Here is a 26,692-nt window from a genome sequence, read left to right as displayed (position 1 = left end):
TGCGGCTGCGTAGGAACAGGACGATCGCGTGGTTTGGAAAGTTACGTTACGTGGGGAACGAGGAGGCGTGGTTGGGTAAAAAGCAGAGTCTTAGGAGGGCGTGTCTTGAGTAGGAGGGGCGGGGCGCGGCTGGAGGAGCTTCCTCTGCGTGTGCGGGGGCTGGCGGAGCCCGAGATGAGGTTCTGGCTGCGTGGAGTCGGGAAGGGGCGTGGCTTGAGGGAATCCCTTCTCTGCTGCGGCGTCTCTGTGGCTCCACGGGGAGAAGAAAGAAAGCAGGGAGCAGCACGGAGACTGCACGATTTGGTGTCTCTGCGGTTGCGTAGAAGCAGGGCGGGCGGGGCTAGGGCCGCGGGGGGCGGGGCTTGGGGAGCGGTGGCTCTGCGGCTGCGCAGTGTGGGCTGCGGAGCTCCCCCGCCGCTACGCGGGAGACGTCGGTTGTTGACTCCTCGTTCCGCGGACTCCGGCTTGCGACGTGCTCCGGGTTGGGAGAGCTCTTAGGGGACTCCCTCGAGTGAGAGTCGGGGCCGGGCTTGGGGATCCCGGCTGATGTCTGCTTAAACCCGAGGTGGGTAGCACGGACATAGTTAATTACACTCTCTTTCTGGGGGCAGGGCGCTACACTGGGACCTTGAGAACCCCCGAGGGCTGGGAGGCTGTCCTCCCGGGCCTGGGGAGAGGTGGGGGGGCTGACCTAGCCCCTTCCTCGAGCCGGGGAGCACTCGCTGGCGGAATGAATGAACGTGCACTTGTTAGGCGCAGCCTCTGTGCCTCTTGTGCTGGAGCAGCGTTTCTGTCTTTGCTTTCTCTTGGCAACCCTTGTAGGGCAATCAGGTTTGGAAAGCGGGGTCGGGGCAGGGAAATGGCCAGCCAGTGGCGGGGAGCCGACCAAAGCCCGCATACCCACCCACCGGGGCCCAGGGTAAATAGTGTCGGGTGTATGTGATCACCATCAGGTAAGGGAGGGCTTAACTACCCGGTGAGGTGGAAGTCCCCGGGCTCAAGGAGGACCAAGAGCGTTTCCAGGAGTCACGTCCGCTCTCAATGTCAGAGGCAAGGCTGCAAAACCTAATTCGTAGGCTAGGGTGCTTGGTCCCAAAGTGTGGATATGGGGAGTGCTGACTCAACAGAACTAGACTGCAGGAATCAATGCAAAGATAAAAGTGAAGCGTCCACTCCCCCCTTCACCCCCCAGGATCTTGCTGCCTCTGCCAGGGAGAAACAATTTGCACTGCACCCCAATAATTAAGTGAGAAATAGAGAGGGGTTTCAGGGGGCACACTGATCACTGGAGGTAAAGGAGATAAGAAAGGGCCTTTGGAAGGAGAGGGATGAGCCAGCCACAATCTGTGCAAGGACACATAGCTAGCCCTGACTGATCAGCTGGAACAAAGTATCAAAGCTTTCTAGGATGTTTCCATATAGCTGTGAGTTTATATTTCATTTGCTAAACTCAAGGTTATAGAATTGATGACTGGGAAGAGAATGGTACACACTGAATAGAAATAAGAAATTGAAGGTATATCAGAGTCTGAAACTAAGAGAACTTGGTAATGGCCTTTTTATGGCATGATTAAAGGAAACCCCCAAAGCAAAAGCCATCTGATTTAGTTGGAATCATCCAAGGACACATTAGGCAGGATGTGCAAAGGAAGTGCATCAGGGTAGCCAAATGACCTCCCTCTTACACTGAGGGCAAGACTGATATCACCAAAATAGGGTAGCCTAGCAGGCCCCTAATGTTGGGACTAGATCTGGCACCTCCACATTAGGCTGGCACACCTGAGACTGACACCTCCCAGTGTGAGATAGGGAAGGGACAAGGAAATGTTGATGTCAAATTGTCAGGGATAATCTTGGGCACAGTGGACTTCAGGCTTTGTCAGCAAGATGGAGTCTAGAATGACCTAGCAAAAGAACTGGTGCATGGTTAGGATCCTTTTTCACTGCTGGCTCCAAGTCCATGCTTAAAAAGGGTTTGTGGATCATAACTATTACAGAATGAGGCCAGCTCAGGTTGGTTGGCTTTATAGAGAAGAGTGGGTTGATTAATTTCCTACTGAAGAGGTCACACAGGTAAGGGTGTCTCAATCATTCAGGGCCTTCTGTGTAGAAGTGCCAAGCCTGGAAGCTTACAGACAGACATTTGGGAGGTATAGACTTGGGAAGGGTCCAAAGGTAAGTAGGGTAGGAATAAGTAGGTTCCAAGCAGGAGAGTGGCACCTGGCTAGAGAATACACAACCTAGGAGATTGAGAGACCAGGAAAACAAAAAGGAAGGTGTTTTAGAAGAGCTGATAATTTCCCCTTGGGACTTGTTGCATTGGAGGTAGTAATTGATGTTTACATAACTCATGAAAGTCTGCAAAATACTTGACTGATGTTATTTCATTTGTACCTGTCAAGCACAAAAGGGAGAGGAGGGAGCACTGCCACCCCAATTTAGATTCAGAAGCTTTGGACCTAAATCCTCTTTCCTTCCTCCATTCTCTAGTTTCCCAGAACATTTTCATATAGTCAATAAATGCTTATTCATTGGCTGACCATCATCTTACTTTGTGGGCTTGAGGGTGCTTGGTCTCTGCTTGAGAATGAGCAGTTGGTTCAGCAGGGTGGCTTTTATACTGAGTGTGCCTTACTGACCAGTATTCTGTTTAGATTTGTCATTGAAACAAAATGAGACACTGGTAAGTCAGTGTTCAACATTTAACAAAAGGAAGTTTATTTTGTCATGGCATTGACAAGATATTTAAGTAGAATACTGCTGCACTTAACTTGAGCAGACCCAGCCCCTTCCTCCATACACAATCCTGTCTAGTTAGCAGGGCAGACAGAGTGATTACTCACCCAGCCTTGAAACATCCACATCTGCCAGATTGCTCAGGGTGAGGAACTCTGGCTTTTGGGTGACCCTTTTTATGCCCTCAGGAAGCCACATTAGTGTGGTCAGAGGACTCTAGGCTCAGCTTTAGCCTTCATTCTCTAGATCAATGTTTGTCACCTTTAGGGGGAAAACTATCCTAACCTGTGGGGGGCATCCTTGTAGACCTTTTAGGCCTATCAGTATATTCCTTTGAATAGGGCAGATCTAAATAGTCTCATTTTGGGTGATTCTGTTCTGTGACTTCTCCACAAGTATCTTCAGCACACCTTAGACCTTCTGTACCTTTTACTATCATATAGGTAGGAATGCAGTTTTCCGGCTGCTATCTCTTATCCATGAATTTTCCTTCATGATCGACTCCTAGTTAACTGATTCATGCTTACTCTTTTATGTGTTCTTCACTGTCTTATTTCTTGTATGTAAACTGCCTACACTGTCCACATGACTTTGCACTGCCTTTTGGGTTATTTGCAGTTTGGATTCTTCTGAGAGAATATTTGTTTGTGATTCATAGCTCTCGAATCATTGGGAGAATATTAAAGTCAAAAAAGGGCTGAGCCATTAGAGAGAAGTTTTAGATTGCCAAAAGCACTGGCCAATTTCCCCCATGTGACCTAACCCAATCTCTTTCTTTTGTTCAATTCTGAGCCCAACTCAGTACACATTAAAAAGTATCATTTCCCCTTCCCCGAATTTAATAGGGATAAATGTAAAGATCTGCAGTTGGGTTTTTACAAATTAATGGCACAAGGCCAAGGTGAGGGAGCATGTTATTAGAAAGGATTGCAAACTCAGTATGATTCAACTGCCAAAAAACGATAATGTGATTAGAAATACTGAATCCCAATCAAGGGAGATGGTTGTCCCACATGAGCCAATGCTGCCTCAATGTCCATTCCTGGCTATCTTCCCTAACCTGCTTTTTCCAAACTTCTCTTTCTTGGGAGGGTACAACCATTCTTCTTATCACACCAGCTTTTAACATTGGAGTTGCCATTGGCTCTTCCTTTCCTTCCCTTTCCCCATATCCAAGCAGTGACCGCATCTTGTTGATTCTATCTGCATTATCTCTTGTGAAGAGTGAATCAAACTTTGTCTATCAATTAACAACTTTTAAATTAATCAAAAACTTAAGCACTTCTACTTGGCACTAAGTAAGAGAATTTGCAAGTCACTTCAGAGGCCACTGCCCTTTCCCTTGGGCAGTGCTAGGCAAATTGAAAGATTGCAATTGGTTCCCATAAAGTGGAGGAAGGGACAGGAAGGGATGTGGGAAAATGACTATAAAAAGTCCTGAACTTTCCAGGGGGTGGGAGTGGGGGCACAGCTTCTCCTTTGGACTTGTTCTTTGGAGGACTTCACCTTGGGAGGCTGTCGGTGAGCTGGACTGAAGGAGGAGACTTTCCCTGAATCCTGCATTGGCTTGTTGGGTGAGTAGCTGGCCTTCCTTTCCTGGCTTCTGGAGAGATTGGTTCCAGAGAGGCCTTCCTTTCCTGGAGGAGGCTGTGTTGATGGACATCAACATGTTGAAGACATCACCGAGTCCTCTGACTGAAGATGATCAAGCCCTGCTGGGGCTGAGCTGGACACCAGAGCAATACTTAGGGTGATAGGATATACAATTCTCTACCTTCTTACATTTCTCCACTTTCACTCTTTCCACCTCTTTGTAAATAAAGCTACTAAAAAAGTCATCTTGACTTAAGCTATAATATTTTTTTAAATCGGAGACCATAATATTACTTTAGAACTTTCATACTAGCATAAAAACCTAAATTTTTATTCTTACACTGTTTTATACATCCCCTTCTTTTACAACTGCCAAATTAATCTGGGCTTCAGAATTCATCTTTTACGTGGACTGGCAGTAATGTCCAGTTCGATTTCACATCTTCCAGTCTCCAATCCATGGCGATAGGTGCCAAGATATTCTTCAAAAGTTCAGTCTGACCTGGTCATGTTCCTACCCAAGATTCTCCACTGGCTACCAGTATTTTCTCTAGGATCAGCTACTAACTTCTCACTTGTTTTTAAAGTCTTCTCCTGTTTAAAGTGTCTCCTCAGGTTAATTTCATATTCTTTCCCTTAATGGACTTTGTACTCCAACCTCATTGACCTGGTCCCTGATCTTGCCATTCCACAGGGCGTGGGGTCATGATTTCAGAAGACAGATGCTCAGGAGCTGCTGAATAAAGCATGTTTTCAGAACTTCCAAATAAGTTTTTTATTCTTCTTCACTAGAGTACCAATAGGACATTTTTTAAAAAGAACAAAACATCATTGCATCTTCCACTTCCATGCCTGGAATGCCCTCCTTCACCTCATCCACTTAAGAATCAATCCCTAGCTTCCTTCAGAACCCAGCTCTAGGTATACTTACTGTCTATGGGGCTGATGAGCATAGCTCCCCTAACTGTTCATGCTCTCCTCCTCAAATTCTGTTCCCTTCACTTATCTGTGAACTTGTTTTATACTTCTGCAAAACACAGTTTCCTTGAGAGCAGGGACTATTTGCTGTTTTGTTCAAGATTGTATCTAGTGCCCAGTACGATAGTCCCTAACAATTAACCCCTTGTTGAATTAGACTAATTTGACTTCCAGTTCTGGCTCCTGCATTTTAGAGGGGACTTTGGCATGGTTCTTATCCTGATAGGCAGTACTGCATATCATTCAATTGATTCGAGAAACTCTGGGAATTTAACCTTGAAAAGAGGAGATACCCAGGGATTTTTAAAGAGATGTTCCAGCAAAGAGGGATGAGGTTTGAACCACTTTCTGGCTCTGTTTAAGGAAATATGAAAACTCTAAAATGATAGCTTCTGAAGGTGGGAAATACTCTGTCCAAGAGTAGAAAGGACCACTTGTTGAGGGGTCCAGCCGCATTTTTGTGTGTAGCTTCTATCCTTACCCAACCCTACCTCCTATCAGTATATAAGATCCCTGAAGAACAAGGAGGCTTTTCATTTTTGTATTCCTCCCTCCCCCCATAGTAAGCCCTTACAATTAATAGAAGCAGATAACATCTGAGTCTGAGGACCTGAACTAACTAACCAGTGTGACACTGATCATAATTCCTTAATATAAAAATAGCACATTAGGCTAGATGGCCTCTTTGAAGTCGTCCCCCCCCCCCCCCCCCAGCTTTTGAATGGAGTTTGTGATTTGGAGCTAGAAGGTCTTTGGGGCTCATATCAGTATAAAGAGAGCAGGTCTTTTGACTGAAGTCAAAATTAAGTGCTTCATGTGAGTGGTTGCCAAGCATTCCTTTCCTTGAAATGAGGAAGACCTGAATTCATGTCCTGCTCCTGAAACATACTTGCTGTCAATTAAGTTGCAAGAATTTGCTGACCTTCCTTGATAAAGGGAGTGTCTTCATCTGACGTTAACAATGTTACTATTGTAGGTCATCTCTTCATGAGGTTAATTCTGCAAATCTTGGGAAATTCATGCAGATAGCAGACCTGGCACTTTGACCTAACTTGATGAAAGTTGCTTCTTGGCCTCATTTGACTGAGCTCCCAGAGCCCTCTTAACTTGGACAGAGCTATGGGAAAGTGGAGTCGATTTACTCCTTAGCTACTGCATTTTAAGTTAAAACCTTAAGAGTACTGAGAGCAGACCTTTTTTGGGGAAGGGCTGCTCTCTTTCTTGGAGCCTATGTTTAAGCATCATGTTCTCTGCCTGGCAGCACCCCCAGAATGCATGGGAGAAACCTGGCCACTAAAGAAAGCTCCAAAGCAGGATTGCTGGCTTGGGAAGCCTTGTTGGCATTTCCAGTTCTATTGCTGGGCTTTTGAAATGGAAACATGAACTGAAAGTAAAGCTGGAATGAAGCTCAGGACAGGATGAGCATCAGCAGAGAAGGCATGAGAGCATCCTTTGCATTGAGTCAGAAGGCAAGATGGGAGTCCTGACCCAGGCTTTTTCCAGGAAAACCTCACTAGCACGGAGAGGAGAGGAGATGCAGAGAGCTCAGCAAAATCTAGCACCTTCTTGCTTGCCCTTGGAAACTAGAACCGTACTTGCCTAAGTTACCTTGAAATAGAAGTAGATGATTATGGGCTGAGAAAAGGAGTTTCTCCCTTTGAGGGCTACAGAAACTAGTTCTTTTTCCCAGCCAGTCTTTGGTTTCCTCCTTTGTTAAGGCTGTTGGTACTAGATGGCTTCTAAAGCTCTGTAGAGATCTTTATTAAGCAGTTTTTCCAAACTAGTGAAGGGGATTTGAGAAGGTAGAATGTGAGTGATTTTGGTTGGGGGAATTTGAATGGCCTAGAAGCTGCCTTGGCAGCCGGGCTCCGTGCTGCGATGGGAATGAAAGGAAAGGAGAGGGGTATGGTTTAATTTCCTGAAAGGAATGGGGGAGAGAGAAGCCTTGCATAGGGGATTGGGCTGGCATAGTGGAGGGCATCTGGCCACCTAAAAGCCACTATCTACTCCTGAGTGTTGTGACTCAGTTATTGATTTGTCTCCAGAATATATTTGTCTCTGAGACAGCATTCCCACTCTTTTTGCATGCAAACTGAGGTCAGCTAAACATTCTGTTAGAAATGATAGAACTTTTAAGCTGTGAAGAAAAATTGTCCCCTCCTATCCCTTTTATAAACAACTCTAAAGGTTCCTCTCAGCTCTAAACCCTTTGATCCCATAAAGTCCTCTTGTGTAAGAGGGGAAGGCTCGAGTTCCTCATGCTCCAGAATCACTGGGTGAGCTGTTCATGAAGCTGTGTCAGTGTCCGATGAGCTGCTTCTAACCAGCACTCCTTGTTTGTGTATAAGAAATTGCAACAATTGAGCCAAAGTTAATTTAATCACAGTGTATTAAGTCCTCAGCTGGTATTTGTGGAGGTTACTTGTCATCTTGGGTAGTGGCCATAGAATAATAGTGCTTGTTGGGCAGTGCCTGCCTCTGGAGTTGGATTTAGTGTGAGAAGTTGAGGCTACTCACGGTGATCATTTGTTAGTCCCATTATCCATAGTCTTGGAACAAGTTTTAAAGGCTAGCCTTAGGGAAAATGGGAAAGTTAGCAGTATTTCTGTTCTGAGACCCAGAACTCTCGTTTGCTCTCCTTGGCCCCGCTTATTTTCTCTATGCCCTGAATACCACTCACACACACATTTGAGGGGGAAATGGCACGGGGAACTAAAAAAGCAAATTTGAACCAAGCTCTCCTGATCCCAGAACCATTATACATTGTATAGAAAATAGCCCAAGGACACTTCCTAGATAAAAGGCTGTCCACTACCCCCCCCCCTTTCCTTTGCAATAAATGGAAATTATTCTGTGCTTACAGAAAATAATGGAAAGGGGAATGTATCAGTTTCTCCTCTCCAAATTATGCCCTGTGTTTTAAGGGCAATTGTCTTCTAAACAAGTGATTTTGTGCAGGGTGGAGAGGGGGGTGTCCCAGAGAGAGTTGCCTATCTAGGGCTTTTAGGAGTTAGGAAAATTCCCCAAGTGGGAGTTTCTGAAGTCTGCTGAGTGGGTGACTTTTCTGAGCTCATTGTTCATCCCTGCCTTGATGTGTCCTCTTGTTTGTGATGCCCCAGAATATATGCCAAGTCCTTCAGCACTGAGCGCAATGTCTGCAAGAGTGGGCAAGGGGCCTTAGTGCTTGTCCTTTAAGCCAGCCTTCCCTGTAGGGGAAACATTTGCCCCCTTTCCTATTTTTTGCTTTTAATAGTCTATAAATAATACATTTGCAATAACATTTATACAATCACTTTTTTGTTTCGGTTTGGTTCTTGTTTTTCTTATTTTCCTTCTGTCTCACTGAAATACTTTAATACCATGAAAGCATGTTCAGCCCTTGTGGACTGTGTGATGTGGTGGGACCAGACATTCACCTGGAACAATGCTGGGCTCCCCAGAGAGCACAGTTCTTCCTGGCTCCTTTAGGCCTGTCAGCACAGCCCTGGACAGATGAGACTCTTCTGTTTCTGGAGAGCTCCTAGGAGTGAGTCTACAAACTAGTGCAATGTTGAGCAATTCTCACACAAAGGCATATTTGTCTTCAATTCAACCTGGATCCGTGACCAAGTATGTGGGCAGTCATTTAATCTTCCCAAGCTTTGGACAACTCTTTCTCCTAGACTCATTTTCTTGGAGGGGAAGGGGGAAAGAACCACAAACCCCATTAAACTGCTCTTGCTAAGCACCCTCTACTCCCTTAACTTTCTGCTCCTGGCCCCTTTCCTTTCCAGGATCACCTGGTGCAAGTTGCTGCTGTGGAAACAGCTGGAGAAACAACCACCCAGGGCCCCTAGATGTGCAGCCAGCCCCACTCAGTGCACCAAAGCTTCATCCTTCATGGAGACCAGCTCCCTGCCAGAATGGCAGTGGAGGAGATCAGCTTCCAGATGGTCCCCTCCCAGCAGCCTGGGTCAGGACGTGGATTGCAGAGAGCCCACCTGGTAGGAAGTCTCAACCTCCATCTTCCCTCCCAGGCAGTGCAGTATGGTGAGAGTCCGGAGGAAGAAGCTCTGGGCATCCTGCCTGTGTATCACAGTAGCCTCCTTTCTCCTTGTTTCCTTCCAGGTACTGTAAATGAGATGGATTTTTATGGCTTGGATTTCTTAATGCTTTACTTGAGTCTTAGAATTAGCCACCTGGTACTTCCTTGTTCACATTCATTGCAATGTCCAATTATTTATGTCGTTGGGTTGGAGGGAAATCCCTCCGGAGACGTGATTTTGTCAGTATAGGGACCTCCTCTCCCCATGCAGATTGGCATCTTCTCTGTAACTTTAAACTTAGAAAGTTGCCTGGGGCACCATGGGGTTAAGTGATTTATCTAGTGTTATCACAGCAGTGTTTGTGATGATGTGTGTGGTGTCCTCCTGACACAGGCAAAGGGCAGAGAATGAATCTTGTTATCTTCATTTTATGGTGAGGAAAAGAAGGCTCTTTGGGCACATCTGCTAGAAAATAAAGCTGGTCAGACTAATGGCGTGAATTCAGGACTATGCTGAAAGGCTCACAACACAAAAAGCTCATTCCCCTTTCTGCTGGAGCTCTTCCCAGTCAAGATGCCTTCCTGCAGTACTAGCTTCCACTTTGGAAGATGTCAGGAATGTGCTTGGGAGGGGCCAGTGTAGTATTTGGAGAAGCAGTCAAAGAGCAGATGAACGAATTGTATTCTCTGGCACAGTTGATCCTCTGGGAGTAGCGAATAACTTAGAACTTGAGTTCCTTAAGTGCAGAACCAATACAACCACATGAACTCTCTTTAGAATTACTTAACATAAATTGCTAGAACTTAAGCATGCAATGAAAGCTGTTAGTTATCAGACTGGATGAAAGCTATATCCCATTGGAAAAAAATACTGGATTTGGAGGCATAAAATTTCATTTCGGGGCTCATTTGCTATTGGTGAGACTCTAGGCAAGGCTAGGTCTAAGTTTCCTGATCTCCAAAATGAGGGTAATAGACCTAATATCACTTTTCAGCTCTAAATCTATGATTTTATAATCTGGTAGTGATCCCTTCCACCCCTGTTTTTTTTTTTTAATATATTTTATTTGATCATTTCCAAGCATTATTCGTTAAAGACATAGATCATTTTCTTTTCCTCCCCCCCACCCCCCCATAGCCGACACGTAAATCCACTGGGCATTACATGTTTTCTTGATTTGAACCCATTGCTTTGTTGATAATATTTGCATTAGAGTGTTCATTTAGAGTCTCTCCTCTGTCATGTCCCCTCAACCGCTGTATTCAGGCAGTTGCTTTTTCTCGGTGTTTCCACTCCCATAGTTTATCCTTTGCTTATGAATAGTGTTTTTTTCTCCTGGATCCCTGCAAGTTGTTCAGGGACATTACACCACCACTAATGGAGAAGTCCATTACGTTCGATTATACCACAGTGTATCCGTCTCTGTGTACAATGTTCTCCTGGTTCTGCCCCTCTCGCTCTGCATCACTTCCTGGAGGTTGTTCCAGTCTCCATGGAACTTCTCCACTTTATTATTCCTTTTTGCACAATAGTACTCCATCACCAACATATACCACAGTTTGTTCAGCCATTCCCCAATTGATGGGCATCCCCTCGTTTTCCAGTTTTGGGCCACCACAAAGAGCGCAGCGATGAATATTCTTGTACAAGTCTTTGTGTCCATTATCTCTTTGGGTCCACCCCTGTTTCTTATCCCCAACTAAATACTCTAAGCTTCCCTTGGTGATTTGAGATTAAAAAACTAAATAGTCCCACCTATGTTCTCTTGCTCTGCTAAGCAGGCCTTCATCCTACATTCAGAATTCTCACCTGCTCTCACTCTTAGGCTCAGAAGTCCCTTATTACCTTCTGAGTTAGCTTCAAACTCCTTAACCTAGAAGACCCCCCATGATCTGGCAACATCCCACCCCCATTTCATACTCTTCCCCTCCTCACACCTTAATATGTGTAGGCCCTTCTGTCAGACTGAGAGAAAGAAAAATAAGTAAGGCACCTGCTTCAGCCCTCAAGTAGTTTGTAATCACATAGTAGAGATAATGTATCTGCAATAACTGTAATACAGTGCACATATATGGGAGAAGTCATTGTGTGATTTAGGGATGTTCCTTCTCTGGCCTCCACTATACTGCAGGTAAAATGCATATAAAAAGGTTCACTGGTGCCATCAGATTGTTACTAACTCCATTCTGAACAGATGAGGTGGGAGTAGTATCCCTTGTCCCCACCCAAGTTTGGCTAGGTCTTAAAAGGTACATTGACACCATCCTAGGTCAAGGCCAGGGCTGCTGAAGCCACTTGCTGATTTACAGAAGAGAAAGTAGACAGCAGTTGCCTGAAGCTCCAGCACATCCTTGATCAGCAAGAGGTCCATGAAGGGAAACTCCCACAGAAGGGGAGCTTTGCTTAGCTGCATCAGGTCAGGGTATCTTCACTGCCCACAGTTATTGAATAGCCTTTTCTAATGGCTAAGTAATAAACCTCCTCTTGGTGATGGTAGAATGGCCTGGGAGGGCCCCATTTAACCCAGAACATGGAACTCCTGATAGACCAGAAGGAAACTGACTTTGGATATGAAACCCCACTACATTCAACCCCAGGACTCCAGCCCTGCTCGTCTCTTACACTGATGTGCCTGAAGTGTGTGGGCCTCTGGCTAGAGGTTAGCAGTCTTTGGAGTTACCATTCCGCACCAAAGTCATCCACCAGTGCCTCAGAATGGTGTGGAGGCAACCCTGAGCTCTGGTCATCTGGGATCTCTTGTCTGTGGCCTGAGAACTAGCCTGACAAATTCCAGAGGCTCCTCACTGCCTCATCCCTGGGTGCTGGATATTTCAGGCGCAGTAGTCTTGAAGACCTAACAGGAAGGATGTTGGGATCTTCAAGGGGTTGGGGGGAACACGCACCACAGGAGGAAAGCATTTGGGAAGCAGAACTCTAGCAGTTGGGACTGGGGTGGGGAATCAGGAAAAGAACCAGGTAGCCCTTTTTTCTGCATTATACATTTTAATTTTTATTTTCAGTTCCAAATTCTCCTTCCACCCCACCCCTTTTCATGGAGGATATAAAAAATATGACTTCTGTTAGAAGTATGAAGTCATGTAAAACAGGGTTACATTTTGCAGCCTGAGTCCTTTGGAGCTGTGGTGGCTCATACTGATCACAGTGGCTAAGTCTTTCACAGGTGATTATCCTTACAGCTGTCAGCCCACTACCTTGCTGGGTGGCTGACCCCATGGGACCTGAGTCAGACAGAGTGAGAGGCAGAAGGACTGTGTACTTTATTCTTCTCGGCAGAACATCGTACACGAGGGAACTACTCTAAGGAAAAAAGCTCCTCAGATATAGGAATTAGATATCTTTTTGTTATGTCAAAATGAGGATAAAAAAAGAAAAACCACCAAATTCTTGAAGTAGTTTTGTCAGTAAAACCTTGGAGTGATTTTGGGGTTCAAGGGATAATAGGCTGATAAGTTACTTTATCTGGAAATCTCTGGAGCATGGCCTGGTTGAGAATGATTATTTCATCAGGAAAAGTTCTAAAGATTGTTCCTAGTCCAGGTTCAGTTGAAATAGTCTGGTCAGGATTTAGTTGATGGTATCTGTTTCTTATACCTAGCTTATAGTTGCAAAGAACTGTTATGTGTCAGAAAACCCTGGAAAAAAATGGAGTCTTGAGCAAATCCAACTAATCGTTATCGTCAGTATTCCTTTAATTTTCTCACACTATTGCTGTTACTGTATAGAATGTGCTCCTGGTTCTGCTCACTTCACTTTGTCTCACAGAGCTGCTCTCTTGCTTTAAGACTTAAACATCACAAAGTGAAGATGGGAGTGCATTCTAGACAGGAAGACTAGCCAGGGCAAACGCCTGGAGATGGAAAATGGCTTGTGTGTGAGGAACAGAGACTTTTTTTAAATTTCGTCAATTTCAAACATTATTCCTTGGTTACAGTAATCACATTATTTCCCTCCCTCCCCTCCCCCCATCCTTCCTGCAGCCGACACTCAATTCCACTGGGTATTACCTGTGACCTTGATCAGAACCTATTTCCATGTGGTTGGTGTTTGCACTAGGATTTTCACCCAGAGTCTACATCCCCAATCATACACCCTCAACCCATGTAATCAAGCAGTTGTTTTTCTTCGGTGTTTCCACTCCCACAGTTCTTCCTCTGAATGTGGATAGTGTTCTTTCTCATAGATCCCTTCAGGTTGTGCAGGATCACTGCATTGCCACTAATGGAGAAGTCCATTATATTGGATTGTACCACAGTGTATCAGTCTCTGTGTACATTGTTCTCCTAGTCTTGTTCTGCTCCTTTCACTCTGCATCACTTCCTGGAGGTTGTTCCAGTTTCCATGGAATTCCTCCACTTTATTATTCCTTTGAGCACAATAATATTCCATCACCAACATATACCACAATTGGTCCAGCCATTCCCCAATTGAAGGGCATCCCCTCATTTTTCAATTTTTTGCCACCACAAAGAGTTTTCATTCCTGGGTTGTGCATTTCCACTTCACATCTAACCAAAACTACTTCAATAATTGAAGTCTGATTTTTATGGTTCACAAATGCCTATTGCATTATTATTATTATTATTATTACTTTTAAGGAAATAACCATGAACTTGCTGGACATAACTGTAAAATGTCTCCAGAGAATATCTTAAGATTCCAAGAGAAGGGAAGGAAGTGAATTCAGCAGAATGCTCTCCAATTCTCTGTTCTTGAGAGGCATTGGGCCTCAAGTCTAGGCAGCTTCATCAGCTAGAAGAAACAACCCAATAAAATGCTAGATCTGGCTGGATTCAGTGAGGCAAAATAGTGTAGCTCAGCATTTCCTCAACTCCTCGGGCTCAGTAATTCTCTTGGACTTGAAATACTTTGAAATGCTAGTGTGAGGCATCCTCAGATGTGAATTGGCTCAGCAATAAAGGGATAATTATAAAAATTGGGACCACACTTTTAAAAATTGCTCCAGCATTGATTATACATCCATAATATACATACATAATACTTGATCCATAGTAAGAACAAAATAATGCTAGTTGACTGCTGGCACTGAACAGACCAAAAAAAAAAAAAGTGCTGCTCCTGCCCTTAAGGAGATTATATTCTAATGGAGCTACTTGAAGCTACCATATCCCCCACTTTTTTTCCCTTTCATTTAGAATATTTTTCCACGGTTACATGATTCATGATCTTTCCTCCCCTCTCCTGAAGCCCGACAAGCAATTCCACTGGGTTATACATGTATCATTGTTCAAAACCTATTTCCATGTTATTCATATCTGCAGTAGAGTGATCTTTTAACATCAAAACCTTAATTATATCCCCATCACACTACGAGATCATATGTTTTTCTTCTGAGTTTCCGCTCCCACAGTTCTTTCTCTGGATGTGGATAGTGTTATTTCTCATAAGTCCCTCAGAATTGTCCTGGATCGTTGCATTGCTGCTAGTAGAGAAGTCCATTACATTCAGTTGTACCACAGTGTATACCAGTCTCTGTGTACAATGTTCTCCTGGTTCTGCTCCTTTCACTTTGCATCACTTCCTGGAGGTCGTTCTAGTTCATATGGAATTGCTCCAGTTCATCATTCCTTTCAGCACAATAGAATTCCATCACATCAACAGATATCACAATTTATTCAACCATTCCCCATTTGGTGGACACTCCCACGTTTTCCACTTTTGGCCACCACAAAGAGCGCAGCTATGAATATTCTTGTACAAGTCTTTTCCCCTATTATCTCTTTGGGGTACAAACCCAACAGTTATCCCCCACCTTTTTTAAACTTTTTCTTGTATCCTCAGGGCTTATCACTGTGCCTGACACATGCTTGTTGACTTGGAATCATGGCCAGGGCTTACACTTCCCTGACCCATAACCCCAAACCAGTGCTTACAGAATGATAATCAGGAATATAGCTAACATTTACACAGGTGGATACAACCTGAATACAGTGTAGTTTGGGAAGGAACACTGGTATCTGGGACCTCTGGGAAGGAATCTGGTTGCTAGAAGGTGGTGCTCCTGTTCAGTCCTGGGTGGGGTGGGATAGAGGGAGGGAACCAGGGACTCCAGGAGACCTAGATGAAGAGGGGATGCATTCCCGGCATGAGGTTCAGCCAATGCAAGGACCAAGGGGCAGGAGAACAGTAAGTAGACCTATACAGGGTAGGATGAGAAGCAGTGCAAGAGTTTTCATTCCTCCATATTGCTGTATTTTAGGCACATCATTTCATAGTTATTATAAAGGGAAAAATTGCTAACTTCATTATTTTCTCCTAAAGCCATTTTTCGTAGCACCTCAGGACCTGGCTTGTGATGAACATAGTTTGGAAAATTTGCATACAGTGGGGAAAAAAGGAAGGAAGAGTAGATTTATTAAGTGCCTACTATGTATGCTTTTCAAATACTAATTTTATCCTTACAACAAGGTGGGTGCTATTATTCCTACTTTATACATGAAGAAACTAGCAGACAGGTGAAGTGACTTGCTCTGGGTCATAGAGCTAGTAAAGATCTGAGGCCGGATTTGAACTCTTCTTTACTCTAGGACCAGCAACTCTATACTGTGCTTATTCACTCAGTTTCCTTGCTTTGATGGGGATAATGCTTTTTGTAGCATCTGCCACACAGGACTTTTCAAAGTCAAAGACGTCAGTGCATTCAGAGTACATGGCAAACCTTAAACTGCCATGCAGATTTCAGCTGCCATTATTCTTCCCCAGGTGGTCAGTGAGCTTGGCAAATTTGAAAGGCTGAAGATAGAAAACTCCAATCTGAAAGATGGGAAACAGAAGCCTGAAGAGGCCACCAAACATCTCCATCCATTCCTTAAGAAGGGACTGTACCAGAGTAAGAGGAGGGGATCCAAAGCAGATAGCTATCCCATCATGCTCTGGTGGTCCCCACTGACTGGGGAAACTGGGAGGTTGGGTCACTGCGGAGCAGACACCTGTTTTTTTACCATCAATCGGAGCTACCAGCATCACCATCTGACCAAAGCATTCCTATTCTATGGTAAGTGTTGGTTGGGCTTACCTTCTTTGCTTACTTTTCCAAAGTCACTCTCCTTTTCAGTGACCAGCTCCAAAGTCAGAGACGCTCAGTCAGAACCTAGTGGGGCAGGCCAAGGTGCTTCTAGAGCAAGTCCCTGGCTTAGGAAACAACAGCTAGATGTTTCTTGCTCCACTGGTCACTGCCCTCTGGGCAGATCCTTGAGCTCCTTCAGCTTCAGTTCCTTATTTTACCTGAGCACTCATTGTTTATCTTCTGTTATCCTTTCCTCCTCACACTGGGAAACTGAAGATTTATATGGTAATTAAATAGAAAAAAAATTGAAAGGTTGTTAATTTTTAGTTGCCATATAAATCTTTAAAATAGAAAAAAATGGAAAAGTTGAAACATTTTAAAGATGGATGATAATTTTGCCCATTTAACTTATTCTGATGGTCAGAAAAAGAACTATAGCAAAGGGGCTTTGGGGCTCCAGGTATCCCAAATCACTGATGTTTTGTCTGGGCATGTTAGTTTGGGAGGGAGGCTGCTCAGGAGCTCTCCACGATCCTCTCCAGGGCTAGGATTCCAATATTTGCTTGTCTTTTTAGGAACTGACTTCAGCATAGACAGTTTGCCTCTGCCTCGGAAAGTCCATCACGACTGGGCCCTCTTCCATGAAGAGTCTCCTAAAAACAACTACAAGCTCTTCCACGAGCCAGTCATCACATTGTTCAACCACACAGCGACGTTCAGCCGCCACTCTCACCTGCCCTTAACCACTCAGTACCTGGAGGGCGTCGATGCCCTGAAGTCCCTCAGATACATGGTTCCCTTGCATACCAAAAACAGCCTGCGGCAGCGCCTGGCCCCACTGGTCTATGTGCAGTCCGACTGTGACCCGCCCTCAGACCGGGACAGCTACGTGCGGGAGCTCATGACCCACATCCAAGTGGACTCTTACGGCGAGTGTCTTCGAAACCGAGACCTCCCTCCGCAGCTGAAAAACCCAGCCTCCATGGACGATGATGGCTTCTACCGCATCCTCGCCCAGTACAAGTTCATCCTGGCGTTTGAGAACGCCGTCTGTGACGATTACATTACCGAGAAGTTCTGGAGGCCTCTGAAACTCGGTGTGGTCCCTGTGTACTTTGGCTCGCCCAGCATCACCGACTGGCTCCCCAGCAACAAGAGCGCCGTGCTGGTCACTGGCTTTTCCCACCCCAGAGAGCTGGCCAGCTTCATCAAGCAGCTGGACAATGATGACAGAGAGTACGAGGCCTACCTAGAATGGAAGCTAAAGGGCGAGGTCTCCAACCACCGGCTTCTCACAGCCCTGAAGGAGCGTAAGTGGGGGGTGCAGGACATCACCCAGGACAACTACATCGATGCCTTCGAGTGCATGGTGTGCAACAAGGTGTGGGAGAACATCCGGCTGCGGGAGAAGGTAAGCTCAGGGAGGAGCGGTGGCGAGATGGGCCTCTGGGCCTGGACAAAAGACCGGAGCGGGCAGGGGACTCCCAGCTCCCTAAGAACAGGTCTTGGCAATAGCACTCCGGCAGGTGGCCTCGACTCTAAGAATAGAGGGTGCCAGTGTAGGTTAAGGGAGTTCCCAGCCTTAATGACCCTTCTCCCCGCCCCTAAGCTCAGCGCATCAACAGTTCACATTTTTGGAGTGCTTTAAAGTAGATCCTGTGGGGTAGGCCTAGCAAGCATGGCCATCCTGCTTGCTAACATTTGAATCTAAGAGGGTCTAACTTCTCCTCGAATGGCCTAGGGCCTAGGCCTGGAGGAGCTTCTCTCCATCAGATGCCGGGAGAAGCAGTAGGATATAGTGAGAAGGACTTAGAGGCAGAGAATGGTTGGGATGCTGGCGTTGGCGCTTCCTGCCTTTTGGGCCTCGGGACAAGCCCCTTGTCTTCCCTGGACCATCGTGGTTTTTCTCATCTATCAAATGGGTACTTAGATAGGATAATCTAGCTGCGATCCCTGAACATGAGGAGTATGTTGTTGAGGCCTGAATGCTCCTTAGATAGACATGCACTAGAGTTCCAGCAGAGAGAAGGAAGCCAGGATGGGGGGTGGGGTGGGGAGGGGTTTTGGAGAATCACTCAAAGGAGGAGGCATGTTTAGTGGGGGAAAAGGGAAGATTTGTGGGGAACAACAGAAGTAGAATATTCTGTTTGAGCCTCAGAGGGAAGAAGTAGAAGCAAGGAGTGGACATGGAAGGTAAGAGTTAAAAAAGAATTTTTTTTTAAAGATTGCTTCTCTGTAGACTTGGAATTAATAGTATCAGTTCTAAAGCAGTTAACTTGGGATGAAGTGACTTGTCCAGGGTCACACAAGTAGGAAGTGTGTGATGCCAGATTTGAACCCAGGTCCTTCCTACTCCAGGCCTTGTGCTCTATCTGCTGAGTCACCTAGTGGCCCCCTAGAAGCCATCACCTTGATAGGACAAGCAAAGAAAGCATTCCTAAGAAGGAGAGCTGTCCTGTAAGGCTACGGGCCGTGTCATCCAGGATGCTTTGTGTAGGAATAGGTTGGATCAGATGTTCCCTCTGAGGTCCTTTCCAGTTCTGACACTCAGTAGCCCTGGGTCTCTCCTGTACAGCATGGGCCTCCCATAGGTGATATGCCATCTTTACACCGTTCACAGCCTCCTCAACATTCATTAGGGACAACCCCAAAGAAGCCTTGAAGGGGCACACAAAGAGAAGACTATCTCCTTCCCCTGTTTGGAGGGCAGAGAGCTGGGAGAACCCTGCCCTCCCTTGTCTCCCGGTGCCCCTGTTGGCTCTGAGGTAGACCCCTTGGTATGTGTATGCAGGTAAGCACATGTGTCCTTGTACATATGAGCAATGCTATGCATGTAGAATCTATGTTTTTATTCACTTTATATTTATGTCGTATGTATTTATAGGCTCTAGGTGGTATATAAAGAGAGGGTGCTGGACTTGGAGTCAGGAAGGTCCAAGTTCAAATGCAGCCTTAGATACTTACTAGCTGGGACCCTGGACAAGTCATTTGACCACTACCTGCCTCAGTTTCTTTATCTGTACAATGGGCATCACAATAGCACCTATAACAAGATGTTCTTTTTCAAGCACTTCGAGGGGGGAGAGGAGGCCAGTAATCACTAGTATGTCAGCAGCCCTTTAAGATTGGCAGAGGGCAAGCTCCCAGCGAGCAGGTTTGTTTCATTCTTTGTGGTTGGTGCTTGTATCCTCAACAGCTAGTAGGCTTTTAATAAACAATGATTGATTGATTGCTAAGACCCTGCACTCATCCAAAATCTATCAGGGATTCCAAAGAAAAGAAAAATGAAACAAGAATCATGTCTTCCCACTCTAAATCCTATAAATGATGCCATTTTTGCAAGACACATTTGTATAGGGCTTTTGTCTACAAAAGCCTTTTCTAGGGTTATTTCATTTGAAATGCATAAGGATTCTGTGCGGTAGGACCTGTTTTTAGCTCCATTTTACAGATGGGAAAACTGAATTTCAGGTAAATGATTTGCCTACAATCTTACCATTAAGAACTACTGAAACTAAAACCCAGGTCTTCTGACTCCTAGGTCATTGCTAGTTCTTTGACATGCTTCCTTGTCTTCATGATTTCTCATTATAGAGGAATTACATATATGTGTGTATGTATGTTTCTATACATATTTCTACACAATCATTCATTTCTGTGTTCAGAATTTCACTGCATTTTTTTGATGCTCTTACCCATTCTTACAAGGAACAATAGGAGTGTAGGGCTTAGAACGGGAAAGGACCAGAATATCAGAATTGGAAGAAGCCTTATAAGACTTCAAAGCTATGAGAGACTGTAGAAATAACTCATTGTGACCATTTCATTATGCAGAGAGGAAAGATGAGTCCCAGAGAGGGAACGTGACTTTGTCCCAGTCACCCAGACCTAGCCAGAGGCTTGCTTCTGCCTTTGGCCTTTCTGATTTGTTTTCCTAAAAATCATTCTAGTTACTAGGCATAGTTTTCCCATTTCTGTTCATTTCCCTCTTCATCAGTTCATACAGATCTTACCAGGTTTCTCCCAATTATTGGGCACTTTGCTAGAAACAAAGGAGCTGCGGTGTATACATTTATGCATTTTTTATCTCTTTAAGGTATGTACCTAGCCTTGGTGCCAGTGCACGGGGAAGTGCCTTTTGAGCTGTGGTTCCAAATTGCTTTCCAGAATGGCTGTACCATTTCACAGCTTCCACCCAAGTGCAAAATGCCTGTCCTCCAACATCTTGTTTAAAAATGGGCATTTTCCCTGTTTTGTCATCTTCACAAATCTTTTTGTAACATGTGATTTTAGGATCGTTCTGTAGGAATTTGGAGCTTTTTTCTTATTGATAGTTGGCCTTTTTTTTCCCCCCAAAACTATCACCTTTGACATTTACTGTGTGACACTGGGCAAGTCCTTTCACCCTTTTTGGCTACAGTCAGCTCGCTGGGTCTTATTTTTGTTGCTGGACCTTCACTAATGAATTCATGCATATCATACATCAAATATTGGTGCTGATTCGATTTTTTAAAACCTTCCCCCTTCTTAGTATCATTTCCAAGACAAAAGAGCAATAAAGTCTAGGCATTCGGGTTTAAATGACTTGCCCAGGGTCACATAGCTAGGAAAGGTCTGAGGTCACATTTGAACCCAGTTCCCAACTCCAAGCCCAGTGCTCTAACCATGGTGGCTACCCAGTTGTCCCCTGATTTGATTTTAAGAAGCAAAGTGGTAGAAGGCAGTTACACTGTTTCTGGATTCAAATCCCAGATCTGATACCTCTGGCCTAGATGACCATAATCAAGTCTCTTAACTCCTTGGGCCTCCATTTATTATCTGTAAAATGAAGAGGCTGGACTAGCCTTTTTTTTTTAATTTGAAAATTTTTATTTAATTAGTTTTGAATATTTTTCCATGGTTACAGGAGTCATGTTCTTTCCCTCCCCTCTTCCCACCCTCCTCCTGGAGCCAACATTCAGTTCCCCTGGGTTTAACATGTGTTAAACCCATTTCCATATTATTAATATTTGCTCTAGAGTGGTCACTTAGAGTCTACATCCCCAGTCATATCCCCATCAAACCATGTGATCAAGCAGTTGTTTTTCTTCTGTGTTTCTGCTCCCACAGTTCTTTCTTATAAGCCCCTCAGAATTTTCCTGGATCACTTCATTGCTACTAATGGAGAAGTCCATTACATTTGATTGTACCACAGTGTATCAGTCCCTGTGTACAATGTTCTCCTGGTTCTGCACCTTTCACTCTGCATCAGTTCCTAGAGGTCATTCCTGGACTAGGCCTTCTGACAAACTTTCTTTTCTGGCTTCTGAAAATCCTTCCAGCTTGAGATCTGTGGACCTATTTTGTAATTTGATTTATTTTAATTTTTCTGAGCTTATTTATTCCAACAACCAAAAATATTTAGGGGAAAAAGAATTAAAATACAGATATACAAACTCCCAAATGCTAAATGTATTCATAATTTATTAAAATATATAGATATTTCTATATAAACATATAAAATATTGAAGGTATATAACATTATATATAAAATATTATTATTTAAAAGTATATATGTATGTGTTTAAATAACAAAATAACACTGTTTGTTTCTGTCCCCCCCCCCCGCCCCTTTTAATATTTTTCTTACTGATATCTAAAAAAATTTTGACTTTTTACAAATGTCTGGGTAGTTTTTCAGATGTAGCTCAGAGTTAGTACCACCTGGTTATGGGGTAGAAATTAAGATATTTGCATTAAGGCCCAACTCTATGCTCCTTGTTCCAGGTCAGTTTCCTTCCTGTCCTCAAGACAGATCCCATCCTCTCCCTTCCTCATGTTTAACTTTATTGTGGTCATTTAGTTATTTCAGTCACGTCTGACTATTCATGACCACTTTGGGGTTTTCATGGCAAAGATACTGGAGTGGTTTGCCACTTTCTTCTCCAGCTCATTTAACAAGAGAAAATTGAGGCAAGTAGGGTTAAGCGACTTGTCCAAGATGAGTCTTTCTGACTAGGTCTGGTAGCACTCTATCCACTATGGCCCCAGGCTGCCCTTTGTAGAGGACGGGATGGCACCGGGTTGGGGGAAGAGGGCCTCCTTCTGTCAGTAGCTCACCTTACTCGAGTTGGACTTGTTCATCATGTGCCTTTCTCTTCCTTCTCATCCTGGCTTTTAGGGCTTCCTCCCTAAGAGGTGGAACGCAGAGGTGACCCACCTGAGTTGCCCCAAGCCCCAGGCTTTTGCCTTCCCAGTCCCAGCTCTGCAGTGGACTTCTCTTCGGGAGATGTGGATTCCGAGTTTTGAACAGTCCAAGAAGGAAGCCCGAGCCCTGCGGCAGCTGGTGGAAAAGAATCAGAATTTCACCGCACAAGAGTTTTGGGCCCTGGTGTTCAAAGACTGACTTCCTAGGGTTGTCAATTTGGAGCTACACCATAGCTTTAGGCCCTACCCAGACGTGAGCCCTAGAGGTGACGGTCTTTGCCTTGTGGGTGTGGGGTGCTGCTCTCTAGGTTGCCTTAATAACATTGTAAGTCAATAATAAGAAAGTTGTTTTGTTAACTTATACTCTAGCATAGAAATTAATTGGTGCAGTACCCCTTATATTTTTATACTAAAAAATGTATTTCTTGTTTTGTCCACTTTAAATGGGTAGATTAAGATTCCCGCTGCCTTTATGTTGATATCTCTGTCAGTGGACTGTTCCCTTTTCTGTGCCTGGGGCAGATGGCACACTCTGTGTCAGTTGTTTCTATCCTCAGAAAGACCAGGTCAAGGATACTGGGCAGCTGCCTTTCCGGAAGCCATGTTTGAATAAGAAAGACCTAAGAGCCTGCTCTTGGGAAGTCCTATCTCTGGTATCCAGGGAGCCCTGCAAAGTCTATTCACCATGTTTTTAAGAACCATTCAAAGCTCTGCATAAGTGTGTGATTTGTATTTCTAGCCATGTTGAGAACCCGAGTGTCACACAACTGGTGTGACAGAGAGAACGTTGGATCTGGAATCAGGAAATCTGAAACTTTTTAGTTCTGTAACCCTCAGTAACCCTTCTGGGCCTCTGGTCCCTCCCCTAGAAATGAGCGATAATAATACCTATTTCACAGGGTTCTTGTGAGGGGCAGGAACATAAGCTTATGTGTATGAACTTTAAGATGCTCCAAGAATTAGCATTAACCCCTCCTTGTCCCCCCCAAAAGCATCTGGGTAAAGCTGAAGATTGTGCCTTCTGGGTTTCCTGGCTCCAGAGGATCCTCGAAAGTTAGAGCTGAAAGAGGCATGGAGGCCATCATCTTGTAAAGAAGGAAACTAAGGAGAGGCAGGTGGCCTGGCAGGGGACAGGGTCGGAGATTGGGAGTTGGTGCGGATCCTGATCCTTTCCTCCTCTCAGGGGGCAGACTCTGGGCCGTGGTTGAGAGAGTCAAATAATCAAGATCTCAGCTTACAGAATATTGCACTCTCAAGGAAGAGGTCCATCAAGGCTGTGGCTTTCCCCTCTTGGCAGCTGGCTATCCAACTTTGACTGTCCCTGCTGAAACCCCAAGAAAAGGCTCCCCGTTAATCTCTCCTTGCGCAGGAGAAGGGAGCTCGAGTGATTAATTTCATAAGGAGGGAAAAAGGACATGGTAGTAGTGCCCGCTCTGCCATTCCCCAGCCAAACAAGGCCCTGCCTTTTCTTGAGCCAGTTTCCTAAATTCTAACAAAGCCATCGGATCAGGTCATTTTCAAAGTGGTTTCCAGGTCTACAATCTTTTATAATATTAATAGCTAGTGGTTGCGCAGCACTTGGAGGTTTGGGAAACTCCTCACCTCTGCAGAGTGAATTTTAGAAATCTGAGGTTCAGAAGTAGGATGCCTGGAGTTTTAGTCAAAGATGAGCAGCTTCAAGGGGGCATCCAGGGATGATGGGCAGAGTGCTGGGTCTGGCATCAGGAGACCTGAATCTTGCTCTTCTTTAGTTGTTGCCTTTAGGTCTGCCCACTGTTAAGCCTCAGTTTTTTCATTTGTAAGATGGGTTTAGCATATTTGTAGTTTCCTTTCCAGGCTTGTGAAGAAATGCCCTTTGTATATTGTAAAATGCTGTAGATACTACAGTTGTGGAGAGTGGAACAAATAGAGGGATGTCATTCTAAAGCTTTTGCAAAGGGATATATTTACTATTGGGGGGCAGCCAGGTGGATAGAGCACCAGGCTTGGAGTCAGGAAGACTTGAGTTCAAATCCAGCCTCTAACACTTATTGGTTGTGTGACCCTGAGCAAGTCACTTAACCCTATTTACCATAGTTTCCTCATCTCTGAAGTGATTCTAAAGAAAGAAATGGCAAACCACGTTGGTATCTGTGCCAAGAAAACCCCAAATGGGATCATGAAGAATAGGACATGACTGAAAAACAACTGAACATTTACAGATATGTCAAGAACAAGTGAAAACATTTCTCACCCAACATTTGGAGGCACACTCCTCTATGCACTTCATTCCCTGGGAAAAGAGGATCAAACTTAGAGCAAATGCAGCAAAGTATCCCTACTCTCCCTTCTCCATATTCACTTCTGAATGCAGAACGGCCTAAGGACAGAGTTGATCCCTTGCTTATCAGACCTGACACTTTCACTCTGGGGTCAAGCCTCAGCTGATGGGGGACCTGGTGGCTTATCCAGGCTGTGCTGGTGGATTGGTCTCAGATAGAACTAGAGTCCGTGCCAGGGCTGGGAGATAGCTAAGGCTTCTGGTGGCTCTCCCGACCTGTCAGAGTCCAGTCTTCCATCCAGCCCATTCTATCTTCAGTATTCCCCCATTCAGTATTTATTCAGCATAACCCAAGACAGAAAGGGGACAACAAGCAACACGGGCCATGGGCTCAGGCTCCATGGTGGCCTGGGTAGGAAAGGAGGCCACTAGTGTTTAGTAACAGCCTGCACTAGGAGAGAGAGAGCCCAAAGCCCTGGAGGCCCAAGAAACTCATCTCATAGCTGAACTTCAGGGAAGGAAAGAGTGTGCTGGCCTTTTTCGAAAAGCCCAGGAAGCAGAGTTTTCCTTGGAGGCAGTAAAAAGTTGTTAGTAGGGTATAAAGATCAAACGTGTGCCAAGTTCTCTTTATGCCCAACACTGGGGAGCGTACCCAGTGACACGGTGGGGGCAGGACCAGTCCAGGCTGTTCTATTGTGTGCCTGTCATTCATTTCACATTACTAAGGGGAAAGGAGGGAAGTTGCTCATCTGGCCACCCCCAACCCACTAGGGTGCCTGGAGGGCTCCAGCTGGTACCAAGCAGAAGCTTCCCCATCTCAGAGCCTATTATCCCCAACCTTCCTCCTTTCCCCTCTTCTGATGGAGGGAACCCAAGAATCTCTCTCCACTGCAGCTTTCAGTCTGAGGCTTCCTTTACCAGTGTGGATGGGGAGACTTCCTGATGTATCCTCAAGGATTCCTGGGCCTTGCCGTCTGCATTGTAGCTACACTGTTGTCTTCTGCACTTAGAATGTGAGCTCCTTGAGGACAGGGGTGGTCTTTTTTCTGTTTATAGCCTCAGCCCTTGGCACAGTTTATATTTCCTGAGTGCTTAATAAAGGCTTTTTCATTCATTCATCTTTAAACTGACTTGAGCCATCATTTAAAAACTTTGCATGCCAACTTTGTCCATATTCCTTTGGAAATAGGTTTCATAAATATATTGCCCATGCTGAAGAAGTTAACAATACCCAATCCTTCCCACTCGGCTTTGCTCTATCTTAGGGTTCTTTTCCATAAGTTCATAATAAGAAATTAGGGCAAACAGTCCTGAGATTGCTGACCCCGTAGTATTTCATTGAGAAAGTGCCTCTTCCTTTGCTAAAAATTCTGGCAATGAGGTTAACTTGAATCAATGGTGGAATGTAGTAAGCACACCAAGATGGTGACAGTGGAAAGAACATTAAATTCAGAAGACATGGGTTCAAATCCCAGCTCTACCATTGACCAGTGACTTTTGAGTTTATCTCTGGACCTCAAAACCTCTAAGGTTCCTTCAAATTATAAATGGGTTATTCCATTGATCCCTGCCCTTGAGCTGAAGGGAATTTTCTTAGGGAAAGAAATGGTTAAGGAGCTCTCTGATGCTCTTGACCTATATAGTCCTACTTGCTTCTACCTTCCTTCTCCATGCTTGAAGGAAAGACTAGTGGACATGACATTAAAAGACCTTGCTTTCTTTGAATCCTACCTTAACTCCTACCTACGTGACTGTGCTCAACTCATCTAAGCTCTCTTATACTGTAAAATGTCATTAGATGGCATTAGCATAGTAATCTAATGTTTGATAAATCTACTGATCTCAGGTATTGGGGGCAAGAATTCACTA

At 44.8% G+C, this 26,692-nt stretch overlaps 1 protein-coding gene across 4 annotated transcripts; it reads left to right on the top strand.

Annotated features, from left to right (window-relative positions):
- The first annotated feature begins 90 nt into the window (after window positions 1-90).
- FUT10 (fucosyltransferase 10) lies at window positions 91-25,949 on the top strand. 4 transcript variants are annotated; one of them, XM_007495555.3, is made up of 5 exons: window positions 91-565; window positions 9,081-9,414; window positions 16,074-16,365; window positions 16,953-17,788; window positions 22,538-25,949. In XM_007495555.3, the coding sequence occupies exons 2-5, from the start codon at window positions 9,334-9,336 to the stop codon at window positions 22,760-22,762; spliced, it is 1,434 nt and encodes a 477-aa protein (XP_007495617.1). In that variant the 5' UTR covers window positions 91-565; window positions 9,081-9,333; the 3' UTR covers window positions 22,763-25,949. The 4 variants fall into 4 exon arrangements, with proteins under 4 accessions (XP_007495617.1, XP_056659468.1, XP_001363545.1 ...); XM_056803490.1 differs by lacking the exon at window positions 22,538-25,949 and adding an exon at window positions 18,998-21,839 and having other exon boundaries at window positions 113-565; XM_001363508.4 differs by having other exon boundaries at window positions 165-303.
- The last annotated feature ends 743 nt before the right edge of the window (window positions 25,950-26,692 follow it).

The sequence above is a fragment of the Monodelphis domestica genome, chromosome 6 (assembly GCF_027887165.1).
Source record: "Monodelphis domestica isolate mMonDom1 chromosome 6, mMonDom1.pri, whole genome shotgun sequence".
NCBI classification, from domain to species: Eukaryota; Metazoa; Chordata; class Mammalia; order Didelphimorphia; family Didelphidae; genus Monodelphis; species Monodelphis domestica.
This window is presented reverse-complemented; position numbering and strand designations above follow the sequence as displayed.

What these genes read in the sequence shown, in the direction of transcription:
- FUT10 (XM_007495555.3), top strand. Translation starts at nt 9,334, where the DNA reads ATGGTGAGAGTCCGGAGGAAGAAGCTCTGGGCATCCTGCCTGTGTATC. An exon ending in TTCTCCTTGTTTCCTTCCAG is followed by an intron (nt 9,415 to 16,073) that starts GTACTGTAAATG and finishes ATTCTTCCCCAG; the next exon opens with GTGGTCAGTGAGCTTGGCAA. An exon ending in ACATCCGGCTGCGGGAGAAG is followed by an intron (nt 17,789 to 22,537) that starts GTAAGCTCAGGG and finishes CCTGGCTTTTAG; the next exon opens with GGCTTCCTCCCTAAGAGGTG.